This window comes from Lethenteron reissneri, chromosome 10 (assembly GCF_015708825.2).
Source record: "Lethenteron reissneri isolate LAM-NWPU_2019-01 chromosome 10, ASM1570882v1, whole genome shotgun sequence".
NCBI classification, from domain to species: Eukaryota; Metazoa; Chordata; class Hyperoartia; order Petromyzontiformes; family Petromyzontidae; genus Lethenteron; species Lethenteron reissneri.
Genome location: NC_083788.1, coordinates 23080 through 45521, shown reverse-complemented (window position 1 = coordinate 45521; position 22442 = coordinate 23080). Strand labels below are relative to the sequence as shown.

The 22442-nt window shown below is 48.4% G+C and overlaps 1 protein-coding gene across 1 annotated transcript in view; it reads left to right on the top strand.

The window, feature by feature from the left end:
• LOC133340774 (MTOR-associated protein MEAK7-like) overlaps nt 1–22069 on the top strand; it is a 40646-nt gene extending 18577 nt beyond the window's left edge. The window contains exons 5-9 of the mRNA XM_061549160.1: nt 13584–14061; nt 14571–14686; nt 17326–17444; nt 18117–18302; nt 18996–22069. Coding sequence (XP_061405144.1) covers nt 13584–14061; nt 14571–14686; nt 17326–17444; nt 18117–18302; nt 18996–19112 — 1016 coding nt within the window. The 3' untranslated portion in view covers nt 19113–22069. The remainder of the gene's footprint in view (nt 1–13583; nt 14062–14570; nt 14687–17325; nt 17445–18116; nt 18303–18995) is intronic.
• The last annotated feature ends 373 nt before the right edge of the window (nt 22070–22442 follow it).

The window sequence follows — 22442 nt, the reverse complement described above, 5'->3', positions numbered from 1 at the left end:
CTGTCCGTAGGCAGGTGTGTCCATGTGTGTGTCCGTATGTCCTTGTGTGCATCACTGACGGTATATTCCGTTGTCAACTCCCTCCATAAAACCCACGAGCAAACAACCAGATGTTACAAATTGTCTCGAAGTCGTCTCTCTGTCTGGGTGCAATTTATCTCTTGTCTGGCCTTCTTCATGAACCCAAAACACAGACGTTACAAATCGTCTCATAGGCGTCTTTGTTCGTGTTGCACAACCTGGAGGGGGGGGCAACACTCTCTCCGACCCGGCGCACAAAGAAATGGTTAAAAGTTTTAAGTTAACATTTGTCCCTTACTATTTCACAGTTATGATTCTGTATGTAACCTAAGGTCTGTCGTTTCCCATCGTGGTTCCCGACCCAAGTGTAGGTGTTTCCCCGAGCGTACACACACTCCTATCCCGCGCTGCGGGGATACAAAGACGGCCGGGATCTCCCTTTCTCTCCGACCCTGGGTTTAACATTGTTTTTTTTTTTTTTTATTATGTATTTATATTCGACCTGGTGGTGATTCATCCCGTTATCCTGGCTTTTCCATAAGTTTTACTTTGTCTTTTCATGCATATACTTATTACTATTAATTTATTTCCGATATCTTAGGTTAAGGGGTAAGTTTCTTGATCCTAGGAATTCGTATTCCTTGGTGCCTGGATGGTTATATAAGCGGAATATAGTTTACGGTGAATAGCGTTAACATTGATGTTATGTGCGATATTATGTATTGTGATGTCTTTTACTTAACTTGTTTGTCAGGGCTTTACTGACACGAAGTTGCATTCCATGGTCCGCAGTCTTTGCCCCACCCTATCTCTGCTCGCCGTTGTTGTTGCCTGCCGTTAATTCAAGGCCTCATTAATTTCCGTCACTCCTGAGTAGGTGAGGGCGGTTGAACCTTGGAGTCAGTTCTGGTTTTTGTCTGCCTGCTTCTTCTTGTGTCCCCTGACCCCGGGAGTTATTATTCTACTTTATGGCCTGTCGAAGCCCCACTCGCTGTTGCTGGGCTGGTGTTGTTCCCGGCTTTTTGCTTACGTTTGCAGTTCGCCGTGCTCTTGATTTCCTTCCCTCTTCAACCTTATATTGACTATTCGCTCCTGTCTGGGTGCGATTCAATTTTGACTTAGGAAGGTTCTGATTGTCATATGCTTCGGGTCGAATTGTATCGAAAGTATTGAAGTATGGAAATAACATTTCATATTGACTTAATAATGGTGATGGTTCAGTAGGCGTAACTTGTGGCCTGGTTTAATTGGAGTGGGTGTGAATATCGATAACTTTAGCCTACCCTGTTGTTAAATTCCGACTTTAACGTTACTTTAATAGCAATACAGAATAATTGAGCTTTTTGTCTTAACTAGGCGAATGCGAACTTCTGGTGACCCCCGCAGCCGTGTTGTTCAGCTGGGTCTTGTGCCTTGAGAGATATACAACCCTCTTTTAAATCACCTCTCCCCCTGTGCAACCTTCTGCTCTGGGAGTGTTTATTCTTGATTCCAGGTCCAAGGCCCCCTCACATCCAGACGCGCAGGGTTGTTTACATCAGCTCCCCCCCTGTGCACGTGTTCTAACTAGCTCGGAATTCCTGAACACACAATCAGTGATGATTCCTGGCTTTCTGTGGTTGTGATTTAGACAAAGGCGCCTCTGTTTCTTCCATTGCCTTTGAGTCGACACTGCCCTATTATTTGCCCATGTGCTGAGGTCATAGAATTCGTTTTGACTTCAGTAATATTAACATTCAGTATTGGATTAGCAAATGGGCAATGGTTCATTGATGTAGCTCGCAGCCTGGTCTCCAATTTGAGCGAGCGCGAGGATCGATAATTTAGCCTACTCTGTTGTTGAATTTCGAATTTTGACGTTACTTTAAAACCATGCAGGATGATTGGGCTTTTGCCTTAACTATGTCTGGCTGACACTCCCACTGTCTCTGCCGCCTGCACGGGTGACATGTGCCCGTTCATCAGGCCTTATCTTTCCTTGAAGCAAGGTTGCAAATTCTGCCATCCTAGCCCTCCTCCAGTTCATTACTTAACAACACCTGGTGTTTTGCAGTTTGCTGCGCTTGGTGTGTTTCACTCATTAAAAAAAACAAGTAAAAAGATAATATATAAAAATCATCAAATATTATTAATCTCAATTATGGAAGAAGGGTTAGTATACAACATTCCGCCCTTTTAAAAATGACCAGTGGTCAAATGGCCACGGGTTATTTTAAAAAAAATGTATACCCTTCTTCCATCATGAACCATCGATTGTCCTCAAGTTTTGCTGCTATTCCTTACAACGCGCGCGTACGTGTCACAACTTAACATGGTTATTTTGAATTGAGCAAAGAAAATTAAACAAGCGTTAAACATCGATATTGCGTTACATCGGTTCTGATACATCATGACTCCGACGAATATTCATTTTTGTTTTTGTTAAATCCTGGGAAACGCTAGGTAGCGGTTTCGAACGCATTTATGCGTTACTTTCCTCATGTTGCCTCGTTCACCACTTATCACTTCGATAATTCGATCACGGTTTTCGGGGTTTGTTTTTGTAGTTTCTTCTCTCACTCTCTGTGTCGTGGGAGTGTGTGGTGAAAAATTGTGCTGCACATAACCAGAATTCGCGCACCCGACCCACTTTGACCCTTGGTTCGAGGCATTCGCTCTCTCTGCGATTACATGCACATTTGCCGAGTCCGTGTGTCGATTTAATTCTGTCCCTCGTAATGTTGCCCTCTTTGTTTTTACTAGTGTGTTGGATTTCAACACCATTCCCGATACGTCATGGACATTCGTCTCCATTTTAGCACTCCGATCCACATAATTTTTGGTTTCCCTTGGATATTTTCCATTCAAAGGCTCATGCCTGCGCTCCTCAGGGCGTGTCCCTGCTGTCTGTTTTTGTACTGTCCGATCACGCTTCAATGCAACCCTGTCCTTGTATTCGATCCGCGCGTCATTTACGGGAGCACTGTCCACGTTTTTGCCCGCCCTGTCACTTGCAGCCTGCCTGTATTTCACATTGAGCGCCGGGTTTAACACCTCGGCGGGTGTGGCGCGTATGGGCTGCCCGCTCTCAATCACTGTGGATGGTTCATCACGTATTTGGACCGTATTCTGTGTTATTCCTCTATTCCCTCCTGGTATAGCCGGTGGAGGAATTGGTCGGAATTGTATCGATTGTGTTTGACCTCCCATCCTGCGATTCTCGTGAATGTTCGCATCCATACCTCCGCGGTATGTGTAACACCTTCCCGCTAGGTGGTTATCTTCCCATCTCTGTGCGTAATTTGAACCTTGCGTGTGTCGTGGGATGGGGTGTTGATATGGTTCTGTTCTGAACCTCCCCCTCCTACGATTCTCCTGCACCCTTGGCCCAGTGTTTTTCCCATTTGGGTGCCAAATTTTTCCTGGATTGTTACTTCGCCATCCCTGTGGGTAATCTTGACCTTGCGCATGTCGGGGCATGGGGTGTTGGTATGGTTCTATTCTGAACCTCCCCCTCCTGCGATTCTCCTGAATGTTCGGCTTTGTGCCGCTCTCATTCTCGTGCCAACCTCTCTCTGGGTTATTTTGCCATGTGTGCGTGCGTTTCTGCTGCTCTCTGCATGGTGGGACTGCTCGGTGATTTTTATTCCTCTCTGAGAGGCTGGGTTCCTCATCCCTCTCCCTGTGTTCTGGATCCGAATTATGATTCTTAGCTCTGTATAACCATGCCATGTACGCCTTGCTCTCTATGCGGCGTAAGGATGCGGTTTCTGGATTCAAAACCATTCTCACCCTTTCTGTAATCTCTGGGCTCAAGGATTCAAAAAACATTATTTTGAACATTTTATCCCCTTCGTGGTATTGATTCACATCGCCTGCGTAATACGCTCTTTTAAATTGGACGAGGTAGTCACGTGGATCTTGGTCCATGCCCTGGGTCATCGATTTTACAGCATAAAACCCCTCAGTGAGTGTCGAATATTCTCCAAACTTCCGAATCACTGCCAGGCTCAATTGTTTAAAATCATTTCTAACCTTGTGTGGTAGTGACTTTACCCATGGAATAGATTCTTTATGTAAGGTCCGTTTCAACAAACTCGCTTTTTCATCCCGTCTCCTCAGTCCTCTAATCATTGCCTCCTCTTCCACTGTCGCGATATGTGTGTGGATATCCATAGTCTTATTGTGGGGGTCAAAATCGGGAATTCTGACTAGAGCCTTGTCCATCAACTTAAGGGTTTTACTGGTGAACAGGTATTCCGAAAGTTGATTGCTGACAGCGTCATCATCAAACAAGTTATCATCAGGCAATCTGTCACTTTGGTCTGTGCTGTGTCTCCTGTGTTTAAGTGGTGTGCATTTTCTGTGTGCGCGCCCAGTGCCGTGTCGCTCGTGTTGCCATTTCCCTTCAGTTTTTGCCTCTGCCCTTAGTGTACCATGTCCTGGCGATTTTACTTTAACTTTTGTGCGATCAATCCCTGGACTCTGTCCACGTACCCAAGAGAGTGATTTGATGTTACTTCCATATTTATTTTGTGGCTCAACGTCTGTGAGTTTCGCTGGTGTCGCGAGCTTTGACTTCTCCTCCCTCTCGAGGGCGTCTGCTGCTTCAATTTGTTGTTCTATTTGTTCTTCTATTGTAAGGACTCTTCCCTCTTGGTTTGGATCTAGGGCCTTCGTGGTTTCGGGCGGCTCAATTGAAAGTTCCTTTTGCGTTACTATCGGTTGAGTTGCCTTGGCTTCATCCGAGGGTAATACGCTCTTGCCCTTGGGTTCTCCTTCATCAGTTTGCAGTTCGTCGGTTTGGCCTCCAGGGGGCGGTATATACTCCATGAGGGGACGGTCTTTCGGTGATACTGACTCTAAGTCGGCTTCCTTTCGGACTTCTCTCAGTCTGTTAGTCATTAGCTGAGTGATTCGAATTCCTGCGGGGAGCTTGTCTTCGTTCCTGATTGTCGTTGATAGGTCGTCGAGCTCTTGTGTTATCACTTGGATTCCCGTGGAGTCTCTCATAACGTCTTCATCTTCTGAGTCCCTTTGTTTCTCCGGCATTGACTGTGCCCAAATTTGTCGGGATTCAAGGTTCACAATGGGTTTCAGGCGATTCAGTAGTTCGATCCCAAAAATCAGTTCTTTACCTGGGTATTGTACGACATATAGGGGATGGTTCATGTTGATTTTGTTGAACGTCAACTTCGTCATAACTTTGCCCAATGGTCGCATGTGGGTCCCTTCACATCCTGAGTAGGTAAGTTTACTTGGCATCATTTGTAGTGTTTCATTCTTCCTCTGGAGGGCAGTCTGGAGTTCGTCAAATAATTCTCTGGATATCATGGATATTTCTGCTCCAGTATCACAAAGGCCCTGGCTGGTCAGGGTGTCTTGCAGTATTACTTCCACGTGGACTCGTCCGACTGGTCCTACGGGAATCAATTCCCCCAGATGGTACCCTTTTCCCTCTGGTACCACTTCGGTGATTGCTTCGAGGCTTCTTGTCTTCCCTACGTTCACTTGGGCTACCTTTGCTCTGGGTGTGTCCTCCTCTTGTGTGGGTATAGTTGGTATTCTTCCCTTCGCTACTTGCATGGGAGTCTTCATACTCCCTAGGAGCTCTTTTTCCATCCTAATGTGGTGAGCATATCGATTCCTGTTAGCTAACGGTGGTCTATGCTCTATTGCTGGTGGAGGCGGCAGTAGGGGACGATATGGTGACTGGTTTGGTGGGTGTCGGCCTCCGCGGTGTAGGTATGGCCCGTCACTCTCTCCTCCTCCTCCATAATTCCAGCCTCCGCCCTCTTCTGCATTCCATGGTGGTGGCGGCTGTGGGTGCCATGTTCCTCTGGCCTCGTTCCTCCTCTCACGTGGAACGTTATTCAGCGTGTTGTGGACGGGTGTTGATTCTATTGGGTTGGGCGCCCTCTCCTGGGGGAATTCATGTTCACCCCGTGTGGCGCTAATATTATTCCTTGGAGATTCGCTTCCCTCCAGATCGAGGCATTCTTTATCTCTGGTGACGATGTGGGTTTTGGCTATGCCAGTGGTTTTCCGTCCGTTCACCCAGGCCGTGTGGGCCTTGCTTTCAATCTGGCGTAGGGAGGCAGTCTCGGGGTCCAACATCATTCCTACTATTCTCACTATTTCAGGTCTCAATGATTGGAAGAACATCACTTTTAAGACTGTCTTATCTCCCTGGGCATTGTCCACGTCCCCTGCGTAATATGCTTTCTTAAGGCGCAGGAGATAATCTCGTGGGTCTTCGTCTACACGCTGGGTCATCAACTTTGCCGCGTTCAATCCCTCGGATAGTGTGGAGTATTCCCCAAATCTCTTAACTACTGCTCGGCTCAATTGTTTAAAGTCACTCTTCACCCTATTTGGCAGGGAGGCTACCCATGGTCTGGCGGGTTCATGTAGGCTCCTTGATAATAGACATGCCTTTTCTGTTGATTTACCCAAACCCCGGATCTTAGCCTCCTGTTCTACTGTAGCTATGTGAGTGTGGATATCCCTGTTCTTGTTATGTGGATCGAAATAGGGAATTCTCACGAGTGCTTTGTCCATTAGTTTTAGTGTCTTACTGTTAAAAGTGTGTTGTTCGTCATCAGTGGTGTCGGTTCCTGAGGAGTGCTCCCTTGAGCTACCCTTGTCTCCACTATCACTGTTGTCATGTGTCCCGTGTCTGTGTCGTGATCTCCCTCTGTCCGAGGATTCGTATCTGTCCCGTTGCTTGTGTCTCTTGTTTTCCTTATGTGGGTCTTGTGATTCGTGCTTGTGGGTTGGTGTGCGTGATCTCCTTGAGCGGTGTCTATGTGGTGAGTGTTTTTGTCCTCGACCTTCATGCTGCCTACTACGTGTGTGGTGCCTGCTAGGTGAGGTGTTGAATTTATGTTTGTCTCGTGCTTCATGGTTATCGGGATTCCTGTCTCTGGGATTTTTGGTGCGGGTGGTTTTGCGTGGGTGATTTTTACATGTCATGCGTCCCTCTGGTGAGCTCTCTCTGGTACCCATGTCGTGTTGGTCATTGTCAGAGGAGTCAGTGTTAGATGAGCCGTCACCATCACGGTGGCTCTGCTTAACATAACTTTTGTAGTGCCTTTTGCACCTGTTACGTGGGTCAACTTGGCTCGGTGATTTCTGCTTATCCCATGGCTCATGCTTGTGTGATGTGCGTCTCTCTGGTGAGCTCCTGTTATCCGTGTCGTGTTGGTCATTGTCAGAGAAGTCAGTGTCAGATGAGCCGTCACCATCACGATGGCTCTGCTTAACATCACTTTTGTAGTGCCTTTTGCACCTGTTACGTGGGTCAATTTGGCTCGGTGATTTCTGCTTATCCCATGGCTCCTGCTTGTGTGATGTGCGTCTCTCTGGTGAGCTCTTGTTACGTGTGTCGTGTTGGTCGTGTTTGTGCGAGGTGCGTTTCTCTGGTGAGCTGTCTCTGTCATCTGCATCATGTCGGTCATACTTGCGTAGCGTGCGTCTGCCTGGTGTTCTGTTTATGTCATGTTTCCCGTCTTGCACCAGCTCCGCCCTTTCCCGCTCTATCATTACAGTGTATCCTGATGACTTAGGGTTAATTATTTGTCTCTCTCTAACGTTGGGGTGGTCGGCCTCATGTTTTCCCGTTTGTATTATTATTTCCTCTTCTCTCTCCTCGATTTGCGAGGGTGTTACTTTATCAAAATTGCTTTGCATAGTAGCCACACTCATTGTGGGATCTGGCCCTGGGCTACGTCCCCGTGGCTCGGAGTGTGGTAAATTGTTACTCCCGTATGTGTCCTGTGTATCAACGTCTGGGTGTTTCACTGGTGCATTTAGTGCGGATTCTTTCTCTCTCACGAGGGCGTGCAGACGCTCTACCTGCACCATTAAGGACAGTTTCTCTTGTCTCTCCCTTTCAAATTTTTCCTCATTCCATAATCTTTCTCTGTCTGTCTGTGCGAGGAGATACGAGTCTACCCTCGCTATTTCTGCAATTTTTACGTCACGTTTGGCTTTGCCACATTTCATCACATCCTTAAGTAGTTTCCTTCTATGGGCCTTAACATCTTCTGTATGGCTCCCCTCCCATATATCTCTCTGCTCCGTCTGCTGGCTAGCAGTCCGTCCAGTACGTTTTAATACAAATTCCCGATATTGTTTTTCCATAGATTCCATCTCCTCCTCAGAGGTCCACTCTGTATCAGTGTTATGCGTTGGTGTGTCAAACTCAGAATGTTGTGGATCCTGTGCCCTCTCTATTATGTAGTGTGGTTAATAGACTTAAGAGTGTATCTTAATTCTAACATCTCATGTGCGTCGTGAGTTACTCTAGAATTCCCCTTCAGAGCACATATAAACAATTGTATCACAGGATGCGTCAGTTCAACTCGAGCAAATAATCTCAGCCCAGATGTCTTTGTTATACTCTGCTACTCTGGTACCTCCCTTCAGAGCGCGTTTTGTTTGTATACCCCCGTTTACAATCACAAGGCAACGTTAGTTCACAACACTTTGACTAACACATCAGTGATTCGTTCCTGAATTCATGCATAAACTGTCTGCGAGAGATCCCGGAAGACGAGCCCCCATTATGTTGTATATGTTGGTTATGAAAATTTGTTATGTTGTATGCGTGCGTGGGTGAATTATTATGTTGTACGTGTGGGTTATGAATATTCAGTGGAAATAATAATAATTAATGAAATTTGGCCAAATGTGTAATTATCCGGAAATATGTTAATTATGTAATTACGCACATTTTAATTATGCCAATTCGAGAGGTAATCGTATTATTATGCGAGTGGGTGTAATTATGATAACGCAAGTCGTTATGATAACCAGACCCCGGTTCACCCCGTTATCGCTTTAACATTTACTGAGTATGTATTAGTGTGTTTATTAAGGTCACCAAGTTCAAATCTCAACGCAGAAGCAGATCTTATGCATAGATTTCAGGAAAGAATCACACAACCACTTCTGTATTGATCAATTTATTACTAATTCAACCTTAACTATGATATAGTATGCGAACTCTCAATCCCGGAACGTCAATACGGCATCAATACAGTATCATCAACGATTGTCTGATTTCACTTTGACAACTGCACATGGATCCCGCATAACGCGATGGTTGTTAGTGAGAGAGAGAGTCGTTAAAACATGCAAATACTATGCTAAGAAAACCTTAACGTTAATGAATGATTATACTCAATATTGTTCACGCAGTACCGCACTCCTTATTGATCATACGCAACCCTTATCACGTTGTTAACACCTTGGGTCACGGGACAGTTGAATATTCTGTAGAGGATGCGAGTACGTGCGGCGATTATGACTGAAGGATACTTGAAAGATTATACGGCGAAAGAAAAAAAAAACACAATCAAAACAGTTACTATTCTTAAAGGCACCAATCTCAACAGATACATCGGCAGGTTATCTGACAGCAGAATGGCTCGGAGTAAGGGCCTGCGACGGTGCTCCTTTTCCGAAGATCGTTATCTTATACCAAGTTTACTAATTGGGGACCAGATCACCTGATAAGGATCCGGTGGCCACCACTCCCCACGTGAGCGTGGCTCGGCGGAAGGAGGTGCCAAGAATCAGTTCGTATTGATGGATCTGTTGGGAATTTATGCGATTAAGAGTACAGCCCACTAAATATTAAAGATAAAAATTAAGAATACTCTTATACGACGGAGGCCACCACTCGGTCTCGTTGTGATGCCTTCCCAGCCACGGATGACTTATGGGTTCGAGTGTGTTTGAGTGGTAAGAGTTGTCTTGAATAGTCAGTGTTCGGAGTCGATTCTTTATGTCAAACAGACGCCTGGTGGTCGTGTGGTGAGGGGGCGGTGCGCGTCATACGTATCAGGCGCTCTCCTGTCACCGTGGTGAATTGGCTCGGATGGCTGTTGATACGCTGTCGCAGTTCGGAACCCGGTCGGTAGGTGGCGCCCACAACTCGCTCGTAGCGTGCAGCGCTGGATCGTCGCCAAGTCGCGACGCTCACCACCGGCGGCAGCGGAGATCTCCGGCGGCAGCAGAGATTGACGAGCTGAAGATGAGTCGAGCCGACCCGCTGGTCGCAGCTCGCTCCTGAGTCGACCCTCCCGGTCGAGCTCGCTCCTGGGTCGACCCGCTGGTCGTCCTCGCTCCTGAGTCGACTCTCTGGTCGCACTCCTGAGTGGACCCGCTCTGGTCGCACTCGTTCCTGAGTCGACCCTCCCGGTCGAGCTTCTGAGTGGACCCTCCCGTCGCACTCCTGCTGAGTCGACCCTCCCGGTCGAGCTTCTGAGTGGACCCTCCCGTCGCACTCCTGCTGAGTCGACCCTCCCGGTCGAGCTTCTGAGTGGACCCTCCCGTCGCACTCGTTCCTGAGTCGACCCTCTCGGTCGAGCTTCTGAGTGGACCCTCCCGTCGCACTGGTTTCCAATGTTCAGGATCCGTTCCTTTATGCTGAAAAATCCCCCTGGATCCCGCCCACAAGGCGGGGCTTCCGATTTTTGCTGTGTCAGGATCTGTCCGTAGGCAGGTGTGTCCATGTGTGTGTCCGTATGTCCTTGTGTGCATCACTGACGGTATATTCCGTTGTCAACTCCCTCCATAAAACCCACGAGCAAACAACCAGATGTTACAAATTGTCTCGAAGTCGTCTCTCTGTCTGGGTGCAATTTATCTCTTGTCTGGCCTTCTTCATGAACCCAAAACACAGACGTTACAAATCGTCTCATAGGCGTCTTTGTTCGTGTTGCACAACCTGGAGGGGGGGGCAACACTCTCTCCGACCCGGCGCACAAAGAAATGGTTAAAAGTTTTAAGTTAACATTTGTCCCTTACTATTTCACAGTTATGATTCTGTATGTAACCTAAGGTCTGTCGTTTCCCATCGTGGTTCCCGACCCAAGTGTAGGTGTTTCCCCGAGCGTACACACACTCCTATCCCGCGCTGCGGGGATACAAAGACGGCCGGGATCTCCCTTTCTCTCCGACCCTGGGTTTAACATTGTTTTTTTTTTTTTTATTATGTATTTATATTCGACCTGGTGGTGATTCATCCCGTTATCCTGGCTTTTCCATAAGTTTTACTTTGTCTTTTCATGCATATACTTATTACTATTAATTTATTTCCGATATCTTAGGTTAAGGGGTAAGTTTCTTGATCCTAGGAATTCGTATTCCTTGGTGCCTGGATGGTTATATAAGCGGAATATAGTTTACGGTGAATAGCGTTAACATTGATGTTATGTGCGATATTATGTATTGTGATGTCTTTAACTTAACTTGTTTGTCAGGGCTTTACTGACACGAAGTTGCATTCCATGGTCCGCAGTCTTTGCCCCACCCTATCTCTGCTCGCCGTTGTTGTTGCCTGCCGTTAATTCAAGGCCTCATTAATTTCCGTCACTCCTGAGTAGGTGAGGGCGGTTGAACCTTGGAGTCAGTTCTGGTTTTTGTCTGCCTGCTTCTTCTTGTGTCCCCTGACCCCGGGAGTTATTATTCTACTTTATGGCCTGTCGAAGCCCCACTCGCTGTTGCTGGGCTGGTGTTGTTCCCGGCTTTTTGCTTACGTTTGCAGTTCGCCGTGCTCTTGATTTCCTTCCCTCTTCAACCTTATATTGACTATTCGCTCCTGTCTGGGTGCGATTCAATTTTGACTTAGGAAGGTTCTGATTGTCATATGCTTCGGGTCGAATTGTATCGAAAGTATTGAAGTATGGAAATAACATTTCATATTGACTTAATAATGGTGATGGTTCAGTAGGCGTAACTTGTGGCCTGGTTTAATTGGAGTGGGTGTGAATATCGATAACTTTAGCCTACCCTGTTGTTAAATTCCGACTTTAACGTTACTTTAATAGCAATACAGAATAATTGAGCTTTTTGTCTTAACTAGGCGAATGCGAACTTCTGGTGACCCCCGCAGCCGTGTTGTTCAGCTGGGTCTTGTGCCTTGAGAGATATACAACCCTCTTTTAAATCACCTCTCCCCCTGTGCAACCTTCTGCTCTGGGAGTGTTTATTCTTGATTCCAGGTCCAAGGCCCCCTCACATCCAGACGCGCAGGGTTGTTTACATCAGCTCCCCCCCTGTGCACGTGTTCTAACTAGCTCGGAATTCCTGAACACACAATCAGTGATGATTCCTGGCTTTCTGTGGTTGTGATTTAGACAAAGGCGCCTCTGTTTCTTCCATTGCCTTTGAGTCGACACTGCCCTATTATTTGCCCATGTGCTGAGGTCATAGAATTCGTTTTGACTTCAGTAATATTAACATTCAGTATTGGATTAGCAAATGGGCAATGGTTCATTGATGTAGCTCGCAGCCTGGTCTCCAATTTGAGCGAGCGCGAGGATCGATAATTTAGCCTACTCTGTTGTTGAATTTCGAATTTTGACGTTACTTTAAAACCATGCAGGATGATTGGGCTTTTGCCTTAACTATGTCTGGCTGACACTCCCACTGTCTCTGCCGCCTGCACGGGTGACATGTGCCCGTTCATCAGGCCTTATCTTTCCTTGAAGCAAGGTTGCAAATTCTGCCATCCTAGCCCTCCTCCAGTTCATTACTTAACAACACCTGGTGTTTTGCAGTTTGCTGCGCTTGGTGTGTTTCACTCATTAAAAAAAACAAGTAAAAAGATAATATATAAAAATCATCAAATATTATTAATCTCAATTATGGAAGAAGGGTTAGTATACAACACCACCCAGCCCCTCCCTCCCCACCCAGCCCCTCCCTGCACGACGGACACAATAATCTCCTGTGGGCTGGTGTAACCAGGAGATTTCTACCAGTATAAAGCATCACACAAACTCTGGTCATCCTCACAGCAGCTTTTGGCTGGCCACCAAACAAAGACAGTCACTGCATCGCGCTCTTTCAGATTCGCTTCTGTGGCCGTCTGGAACACGCTTCCTTCCGATATTAGGAAGCCATTGGAGCTATGCACCTTTAAATCTAGTTTGAAAACTAATTTCTTCAAAACATCTTTTTGTGTTTAGTTTTGTCCTCCCACACCTCCGATGAGCACGGTTGGCTACGTACTGTGCGAAATAAGTTAATCAAACATACATATGGAAAGAATAGTTTTTTTCTTCTTGGTTCTTTCGGTAAAGTCACGTAGAAGGGAAGTAATAAAATAATAAAAATAAAACATAATAAAATAAAATAATTCTCACGACGTTTCGGCTACAACGCGTGCAGCCGTCTTCAGGTGTTTTGTTTCTCAATCCTCACTTTGAATCATACCCCGAATCACGACAATTAATCAAATCGATAAGTGTGTGGATATTTTAAAACCTTACACACCATGCTCCTCTGTCAACCACGCTTTCGGCAATAACGTTTCGGAGCTTAACCTTTTTCAGCCCTTGGCCCTCAGATTTGGAACGTTCTGCATGAAGAACTGCGCCTTATCGCTGAAGATTCTCGCATTTAAAAAAACTACAAACCTACTTATTTGCAATAATATGTGAACTACAAATTTATTTTCTTCTGTATGGCACTCTGAAGCCCTCTGTTGGTTCTGACGCACCATATAAAATCATAAAATAAATATTTTACATTCACGGGATGATGCTGGGCGCCGCTTCCGCATACAGATGGCGCCACGGCCGATACAGCGAGCGGAGCGGTGACTCGCGACGACGTGTCAGGCTGGCTGCACCGCACGCCGCTCGTCCCGGCGCTCCTCTCCCTCCTCGTCACCTCCTCCCTGCGCCTCGACCTGGGTCACGGTCACAACTTCCTCCTCCTCCCCACTGAGCCAGCCCCATCCTCCTCCTCATCCCCCTCGAGCAACGATGACGGCAGTGGCGGCGGCGCCGGGCCCTCCGCGGAGACGCCCGCTCCCGACGAGGACCCGCGCCGCGCACTGCCACCGCTCCTGGTGCCGCCGGCGTGCGAGGGCGTCGCCTGGTCCCAGCTGGGGGTTGGCAGCGGCGGTGGTGGCGGCCGGGGCCCGCGGCTGTTGCTGGATGTGCCGTCGATGCTCCATCTCGGCGTCCACCTGCCGGGCGAGCTGCGCGACCGCTGGAGGCTGCTGTTCTCCAGCCGCCTTCAGGGGGAGAGCTTTTCAAGGCAGGCATGGTGGCGCCGGTAGTGCTGGTGGTGGTGGGAAGCGGTCGTATAGTGGTCAGCGCACAGGGCTATGAATCCGGTGACCCCGAGTGCAATTCCTTCTTACGGCCAATGTCAATGACGATTATCTGCATCAGTCCTCAGCCTTGCCTAATTCGACACAGCCTCAAATGAGTACCTGGTGTGGTGTGTAAAGATTTCCACTGGGGAGACAAAGGCGGCCAGGCATGCGTGGTGCTGGCCACCCACTCTCTCGTGCGTCGTTCTGGCCTTCATAGGTGCTCGCTAATAGCACTTGCCCCAACAATCTGTTAAGGCAACACGGGGGAGCTTTGCCTTTGGTGGTTGTGGTGTGTAACGCAATGCTGTGCCACGTAAAACAAACATCGATATGGAAGACAATGACATGGAGGTCAAATCGGTTTTTAACCGAAATGAGCCCTTTGTGTGACGGCGTCGTGTCGCGATGCATGACGGTGTGGTGTCACGTGCATGATGCGGTGGCGTAGGCTGTGTGGCCTCGCCGTAGGCCAGGGCCCAACGCTGCTGCTCGTGGAGGATGTGGACGGTCATCTCTTCGGGGGCTTCGCCTCGGCCAGCTGGGAGGTCAAGCCCCAGTTCCAGGGTTCGTCTCCACTCGCAGTCATCAGCAGCTACGGTTCCTCCACCCCCCCCCCCCTGTCATGGGCCCATTCATTTTACAATCAGGGGAGGCCGTGTTTTATACTGCTAATGACTTTTGTTTACAACGTCGCTTTAATTGTTCATTGGTCGTGGAGTAGCAGCGCAGCGGTTACGGCGCTGCGGCGTTTGACTCGATGACCCCCGAGTTCGATTGCTGGCCACTGGCTAACATCAGTAGCCAATGATAACCGAACTGGGAATACTTCAGGAAAATGACCGATGGATGATGAATGACGTTACATTCACAACTCTTTGTCAGAAGCACTTTGTCAATGGCGGTTTGGCCGGCAATCAACGTCAGAGCATTCCACAAATGAACATACAAACAAACTTAATTGAAGCAATTATTTGTATAATTGCATTCATGCTTAAACTTTAGCGATTTTAATAATTGGGTGAGTTTCGGTGAGGACAGCAATGATTGAATGGTGAAATCTGGAAACTCTTTGCCCTTTCCCGTTCCGAGATGACGTCTGCAAGTTGCAGGGTGCCTGTCCCGTTCACCGATGAATCTCGGAACATGCAAGCGGTTTGCGGGAATTTTATTTAGAGGCATAGCTCCGCTGTTTTTAAAGACATTATACTCGCCACAGACAACTGTAACCACACTCTATGATAGCTGGCGCCAAACTGTGCCACACGCCCTCCCGCATGGCCTTGTGGGAGCCTCGGTATGTCTTCCGACCTAAAGTTTTTTTTTTTCCCATCTGATTCCGTTCGTCGCCGGAATGGGAAATGGTGAATAGACTATCAGCCGTGCGTCACCGCTCTGGTCAGTGGAGGATGGTGAAGGGAGCACCCAGCAGAACCAGTACAGATGTCACTTGGCCTCTGATGCAAGCCGTGACCGGGAATTGAACTCGGGTCGGCAGATTTATAACACGCCGCGATAACCATCGCATCACCGCCCCCAACTCCTGCGTCTTGTTTATTCTTTTATATTTCCAACAATTGTATGGATATATTTTGCACTTCTTCCGCATCATACATAGCCAACCGTGCTAATCGGCACGAATAGCTCAGTAAATTGTATATGTTTTCACTTCCAGCCGTGCGCTGCCTGTCACACAATGGGGCATTGTCTAGGCTTGGTGTTGGAAGTCAACACTCCCCGGAACCCAAATTCCTTCTTCCTCTCCAGACAAAGGCAAACAAAAGTAAACAAAGCAGGCTTTTCAAAGCCAGCACCAAGTCACCAGGTCGTTTCTTCCCCAGCCTGACTGGGCCACACGCTTTTATACCGATATCTAAATGGCAGTGACACAGCCCTTTGTCAGTCCGCCGACACGGCATGTTTCCCTCCCCATGCTGTGTCGACCTTGTTGTTTAGCCATACTTCACCACTCTGCTGGACTAAAGCTTCCCACCCCCCGCCCCCCCCCCGGCTGTCCGCTGTTTCTCGTGGTTTTTGCGATACAAACCGATCCGTCCGTCTTCCGCACGCGAGCGTATTTCACCGCTCCGTCTCAACGGCGGTCGTGATTCCTTTCGCTGCCGTTCCGTCCTCCTCCGGCCTCGATCGCCGGACGTCCTCCCTTCTAGCTGCGACGTGTCCTGCCTCAGCGCACCCTTCTCAGCGGTCAACATGATGTCTCTGGGCCACGTGTGTTCTCTAGTACTCGGTTAACAGTGACATCGGTTAACGGTTTTTGCTGTTAACGTTTCGCCTCATAGGACCCCCCCATGGTTTCGACCGATTTAAAAATGTTAATTTACGTTACGTTTACGTTATGCACACGGGGCGCCAATTTTGGCCAATGCGAGGGCTCGTAAGTGGGGCTGAGCCATGCCCTCAGCCAATCAGCGACCCCCATTTATGAACTTTTAGACCTCGACTGGCTTTGTTTACATTATTACGTTTTTTTTATTTTGGCAGTGGAAACAGCTCTCTTGCAGACTCGGTGATTTTTACTTATCTTTCAACGTACAAGTGAATTCGATCAACGGTTATTTCGGTGAGCAGTAGTTTTCATGGAACGGATTAAAAACGTTGACCGAGGGACTCCTGTACATGGGTTCCTCTCCCTTGGGTTATGCCGCAGCGTTCGCCCCTCCCCTCCCCCCGTATAAATCCAAAGGTGCACCGTATAATTCGTCTTTATTCGGACGGCATCAGTAACGTTTTAAAATTGAAGGTCGTCAGAGCTTTTGCTCCGACGACCGCACCTCCTGTTAGCACGGTTGACTCCATACAGTACGAAAGAAATTGAACATACATACATACAACTCTCTTTCATATGGCTGATGTAGATGCAGCGCAACAACTTCAATTTCACATTCAGGTGGTCAAGGCAGCAGATGACCGCGTCGGGAGCAGCGGAGTGTACCGCTGCGATGTCTCCTTCGTATTTTATGGATCGGGCATTGTTGGGTCGTTATACGCTGCACGGTTCGTTCTGGATGACCACGGTCGTATAACGACAAGCCGCAGTGATAGAACGTTCGCCGAACGTGCATGGCGAACTAACCCAGCTCTCAACAATCGCCGCGACAGGCGTTTTTTTTTGCTTGTCTTGCGACACTGAGCCACGATCCCCAGCCAACCCCCTCATTCGCCGTCCTCCGTTTGCGTTGTCCCAGGAAGCAGCCACTGCTTTCTGTTCAGCCTGCGGCCGTCCGTCGGCGTGTACTCCTGCACGGGCTACAACGACCACTACATGTACCTCAACCACGGCCAGCAGACCATGCCCAATGGACTCGTGAGTTCACATCTGCCCCGTCGCCCGTGCGCAACCTGAGTGGTAATCGTAGTGACGTCACCTCTCAGTGTGCCGCCACCGCGCAGCGTTCGCTCACGCTCTCAGAGAGAGAGAGGGGAGAGAGAGAGGAGCGGTGTCCAAATTCCTCCACCCGCCCCCAAGCTCTGCGGTCCTCTGTATATGAAGGTGTTGTCGGCCAATGAGTGAGTTTTTACTGACAGTCCCGGTCACATCCTTTCCCCACCATCGAAACGACGCTGAACTCAGGCCGCCGCCGATTCCTCGACAATCTGTCGATGCTACGACAAAAACTCGCATGGGTAAAAAAAAATCCGAATCGGAATGAGAATATTTATTTATACTGGAGGAATCCGATGAGATATAAAGCTTTTTTCACAGATGTTTAGTGTAATATACTAATTAAGAAAGTAAAAAGGTCTTTAAGGACAGATGTGTGATCCTAATTGAGTAACCTCGCCTGACACCGTCGCCTCCGTGAACATCACCGTTGCTTAGTGGAGAATTAGGACCGTTGTTGATGTTGTTGATGTTGACGTTATTGATGTTGATGATATTGTTGATGTTTTTGATGTTGATGTTGTTAATGTTGATGCTGTTGATGTCGTTGTTGATGTTGACGTTATTGATGTTGATGATGTTGTGTCTGTGTAGGGCATGGGCGGGCAGCACGACTACTTTGGGCTGTGGCTGGACAGCGACTACGGACGTGGGCACAGCCGCGCCAAGCCGCGCTGCACCACCTACGGCAGCCCCCAGCTGTCGGCCCGCGAGGAGTTCTCGCTCTCAGCCGTCGAGGTGTGGGGGCTCGGCGCTCCCCCCGAACGCGCCCAAGGGAGCGTGAGTCCCCCACCCCCCCACCCCTCCACCCCCACACCCCCACACCCCAAGGACCTCCCCTGTCGCTGTTCAGGTTCCATCTGTGGGAATATTAAATGCCCCCTGCTGCTTGTGGCGATGATGATGATGGTGATGATGGTACTGCTCCCGTTGATGTTAACCCTTTCCCATTCCGAGACGTCTACAAATCGCAGGGTGTCCCGTTCACCTCTGAATCTCGGAACGCCCAAGCGGCTCAGCGTTAATTTTATTTAGAGAGCCATAGCGCCGTTGTTTTGAAAGACATTGTACTCACTGCAGAGAACCGTAGCAACACGACCGCCGCACTCTACGGTAGCTGGTGCCAAACTGTGCCACACGCTCTCCCGCATGGCCCCGTGGGAGGATCGGTCGCGATAAAGTTATTTTATTTCAGTTTTTCTTCTGGTTTCGTTTTGATAATGTACTCACACGACACCAGAACAGGAAAGGGTTAATTGTGGTGATGCTGCTGCAGATGTTGCTGCTGCTGTTGAAAGTTGATGACACTGTCGCTCCTGCTGATGACTATGATGATGATTTTGCTCCTGCTGATAATGATGATCATCACCATAATGTTTATTTTGATGACGCGACTACTGCCACTGCTGCCGTTGCCGTTGCTGCTGCTGCTGCTGCTGCTGATGACGGGAGTGCCACGTGCGCCACCCACAGGGAGGCAAGGCCCGCAGCGTGCTGGACGCTGACCCGGAGGTGCAGGCCATGCTGGAGATGGCCGGCAAGGTGAAGCACAGTGACGGCCTCCGCGAGCCCAAGGCGGACGAGTCCTGACCGCCCCGCAACTCGACCGCGTGACCGGCGGCGCGGTCACGTGATCAGCGCAGTGGGGGTCGTGTGATTGGAGCAGAACAGTCATGTGACCAAGAAGAATAGTCGTGTGATCGGAGCAGCACAGTCACGCGACCAGAGTAGCATGGGCCATGTGACCAGCAGCTTCCATCTCAAGTGGGTAGCTCTGCAGTTTCTACTTCCCTGGGCCGTACTTTAACACGTAGGGTAATGTGCAGCCGTGCTAGAGATCCATAGTGGATTCATCACCAAATGACACGAAAGTGCATATTGGGGGGAAAAGTTAATTTATGTCACCTGACCAGCAGTCTCACACGACGGGGCTTAATTTCTCACTGAACATTTTTTTTGGTTTCTTTCGAGTGGCTGGTCGACCGGTTTAGGCACGTGGACCGATAACCGCAGCTGTAGCGGGAAGTAAACTGGACACGGTGTGCCTCGGCGCAGATCGTTTTCTGGGTCACGGACCCCTGACAGACCCAGCTCCCGATTAAGCCCGGAGTGTAACCCCGTGTGACCAGCAGGACAGGAACAACATCGCATGACGAGCAGCGACCTGGCCACCACAAATGATAGTCCAACGAAGTGGCTGCTTGTCACGTGGACATTTATAGCAGCAGCCAAATACTCTAAACGTGTGATGTTGATTCTAATTGTGCATTGGGGAAACCGGAGGACCCGGATAAAAATCCACGCAATCATGGGGCGAGAGAGACATGCAAACTCCAAATATACAGGCGTCAGGGTCGGGATCGAACCCACGACCTTCTGCATACCAGGCGAGGTAGTTAACATCTCGCCACCGTGAATATGCCGGGCTGAGAGAAATCATAGGGAAACTTTCGAACAACCGCGTTATCTCATTAACTTTTTTGATGATTATTTCATTTTCGTATGGCTAATGAAGAGCAACTATCGGAGATTCGGTTCTAAGTGATTTAGCCTTTCAATTGCTTTGTCTGAGAGTTGGTGACTTTCAGATGCACGTACCCAGCCACTCACCACCCACTCACCACCCACTACCCAATCACCACCCACTCACCACCACCCAATCACCACCCAATCACCACCCACTCACCACCCACTCACCACCCACTCACCACCACCCACTCACCACCCACAGCCTTCAAGTTTACATTTGGGGCAGTGCGAAGTTGCATGGTCCATGGTTTGGTGTCCGTATCCACAGCCGTGCACAGGAATAGACAGAGAGAGAGAGACTCTTTTATTCACCACTTGTGCATTGGGTGTCTGCATCTGCCGTGGTTTGTGCGGATCCGGTTAAGCGCTGCCCATTGTTTCAATGGAAGGTGAAAGCCAGGCAGTGTGGTGGTCGTGGGCTTGCTGATGAGCTCTGGGTAGAGGAAGTCGGGCAGTGTGGTGGTCGTGGCCTGGCTGATCATGTGTGTGTTGAGGAAGGTGGAAGCTGGGCAGTGTGGTGGTGGTGGACTGGATGATCAGGTGTGTGTTAAGGAAGGTGGAAGCCGGGCTGTGTTGTGGTGTTGGGCTGGCTGATGAGCAGTGTGTAGAGGAAGCCGGCAGCGTGGTGGTGGTGATGTACTCGCTGATGAGCTGTGTGTTAAAGTAACCAAGCAGCATGGTGGTGGTGGTGGGCTCGCTGACCAGTTGTTTGTTCATAGATCTCCTAAATATATAAATGTGTTGTTAAACCCGCCACCACCCGACACAGCCAACTCGTAATGGTTGTCCGTAAACAAAACATGACAATTCGTCACGAGTACAGCACACCGTTGTGATGGAGAGCCAAGCCACAACATTTACAATCTGAGGACGACGTTTCGCCAGTAATTACAACCAGCTTCATCAGGCGACAGCCAGATTTGGGGAGAAGTCCACCTGTTTCGTTCCTTGTATAGAGGCGTAGATGTGGTGACCACGCTTCTGCACTCTTGTGCAAAGTGGGGAAAGGGATTACTGAGTCAACGTACATGATGCATGCGCATTATGCAAGCCCTTTGTACTCGTACATCCTGTCCATTGTGCGTATTAAAATAGCCCTACCAACGGTGATCCCTATCTGCTCGCTAATCCCTCTCTGCTCTGACGGGGTCGAAATGGTAAAATAACACAGCGTTTACTGAAAGAAAACGCATACTATCTGAATGCAGAGTCACACCATCACCCCGCACAGAAATCTGCTCTTATCAAGACGCTCATTCATCGAGCTAAGAAAGTGTCAGATGGTGACAGTCTGAGAAGTGAAATTCAACATGTTCAAGAAGCGCTGCAAATGAACGGTTACAATGATGCACAAATCAACAGGGCATTGAATGCCAAAACCAAATCAAATAACACGAGCATTGAAACTACCCAAGTAATTAAAACGATCAAAATACCGTACATTGCGGGAGTAACTGATAAACTAGCCAGATGTTTGGAAAAACAAAACATCCGAGTCAGATTTGGCATGGTACATAAAATACAGAAATTAATATCTGGTACAAAGATGTATTACCGAAGCTATCAATAGAAGGTGTGTACAGGATTAACTGCACGTGTGGTAAATGTTATGTTGGGCAAACAGGACGAATGATCAGCGCGAGGCTGAAAGAACATCAGGTAAATATTAATTTCTCCCAAATACAACTGTCAGCAGTAGCAGAACACGCGTGCCAACAAGGACACTCAATTGATTTTGATAATGTTGATGTTCTGTGCAAAACTAGCTACTACTGTCCAAGACTAATTAGAGAATCTATCGAAATTGAAAGAAATTTAAATAATTTTAACCGTTCGGATAGCTACCGCCCTAGTGCTGCGTGGATGCGAATTGTTCAATAATACATTGTTTAAATGCATGCCTATGAAGGGCACCATACTTCAATTGGGATTACCGTTGGTACGGCTATTTTAATACGCACAATGGACAGGATGTACAAGTACAACGGGCTCGCATAATGCACATGCATCATGTACGTTGACTCAGTAATCCCCCTCCCCCATCATTGTGCAAGAGCGCAGAAGCGTGGTCACCACATCTACGCCTCTATTTCAGGAACGAAACAGGTGGACTTCTCCACAAATCTGGCTGTCGCCTGATGAAGTTAGTTGTAATTACTGACGAAACGTCATACTCAGATTGTAAATGTTGTGGCTTGGCTCTCCAACGCACCGGTGTGTTGTAGTAATGACGAATTGGCCACGTTCTGTTTATGTGACAACCCTTACTCGTTGGCTGTGGCGGGTTTTAACGACACGTTTACGCGATCTAACTCAAAAAACCTCTTATGGATGATATTGGTCGCGAAAGCCTCCTACATGTTAAACCAGCTGTTGGTTGTGCACTTTGCT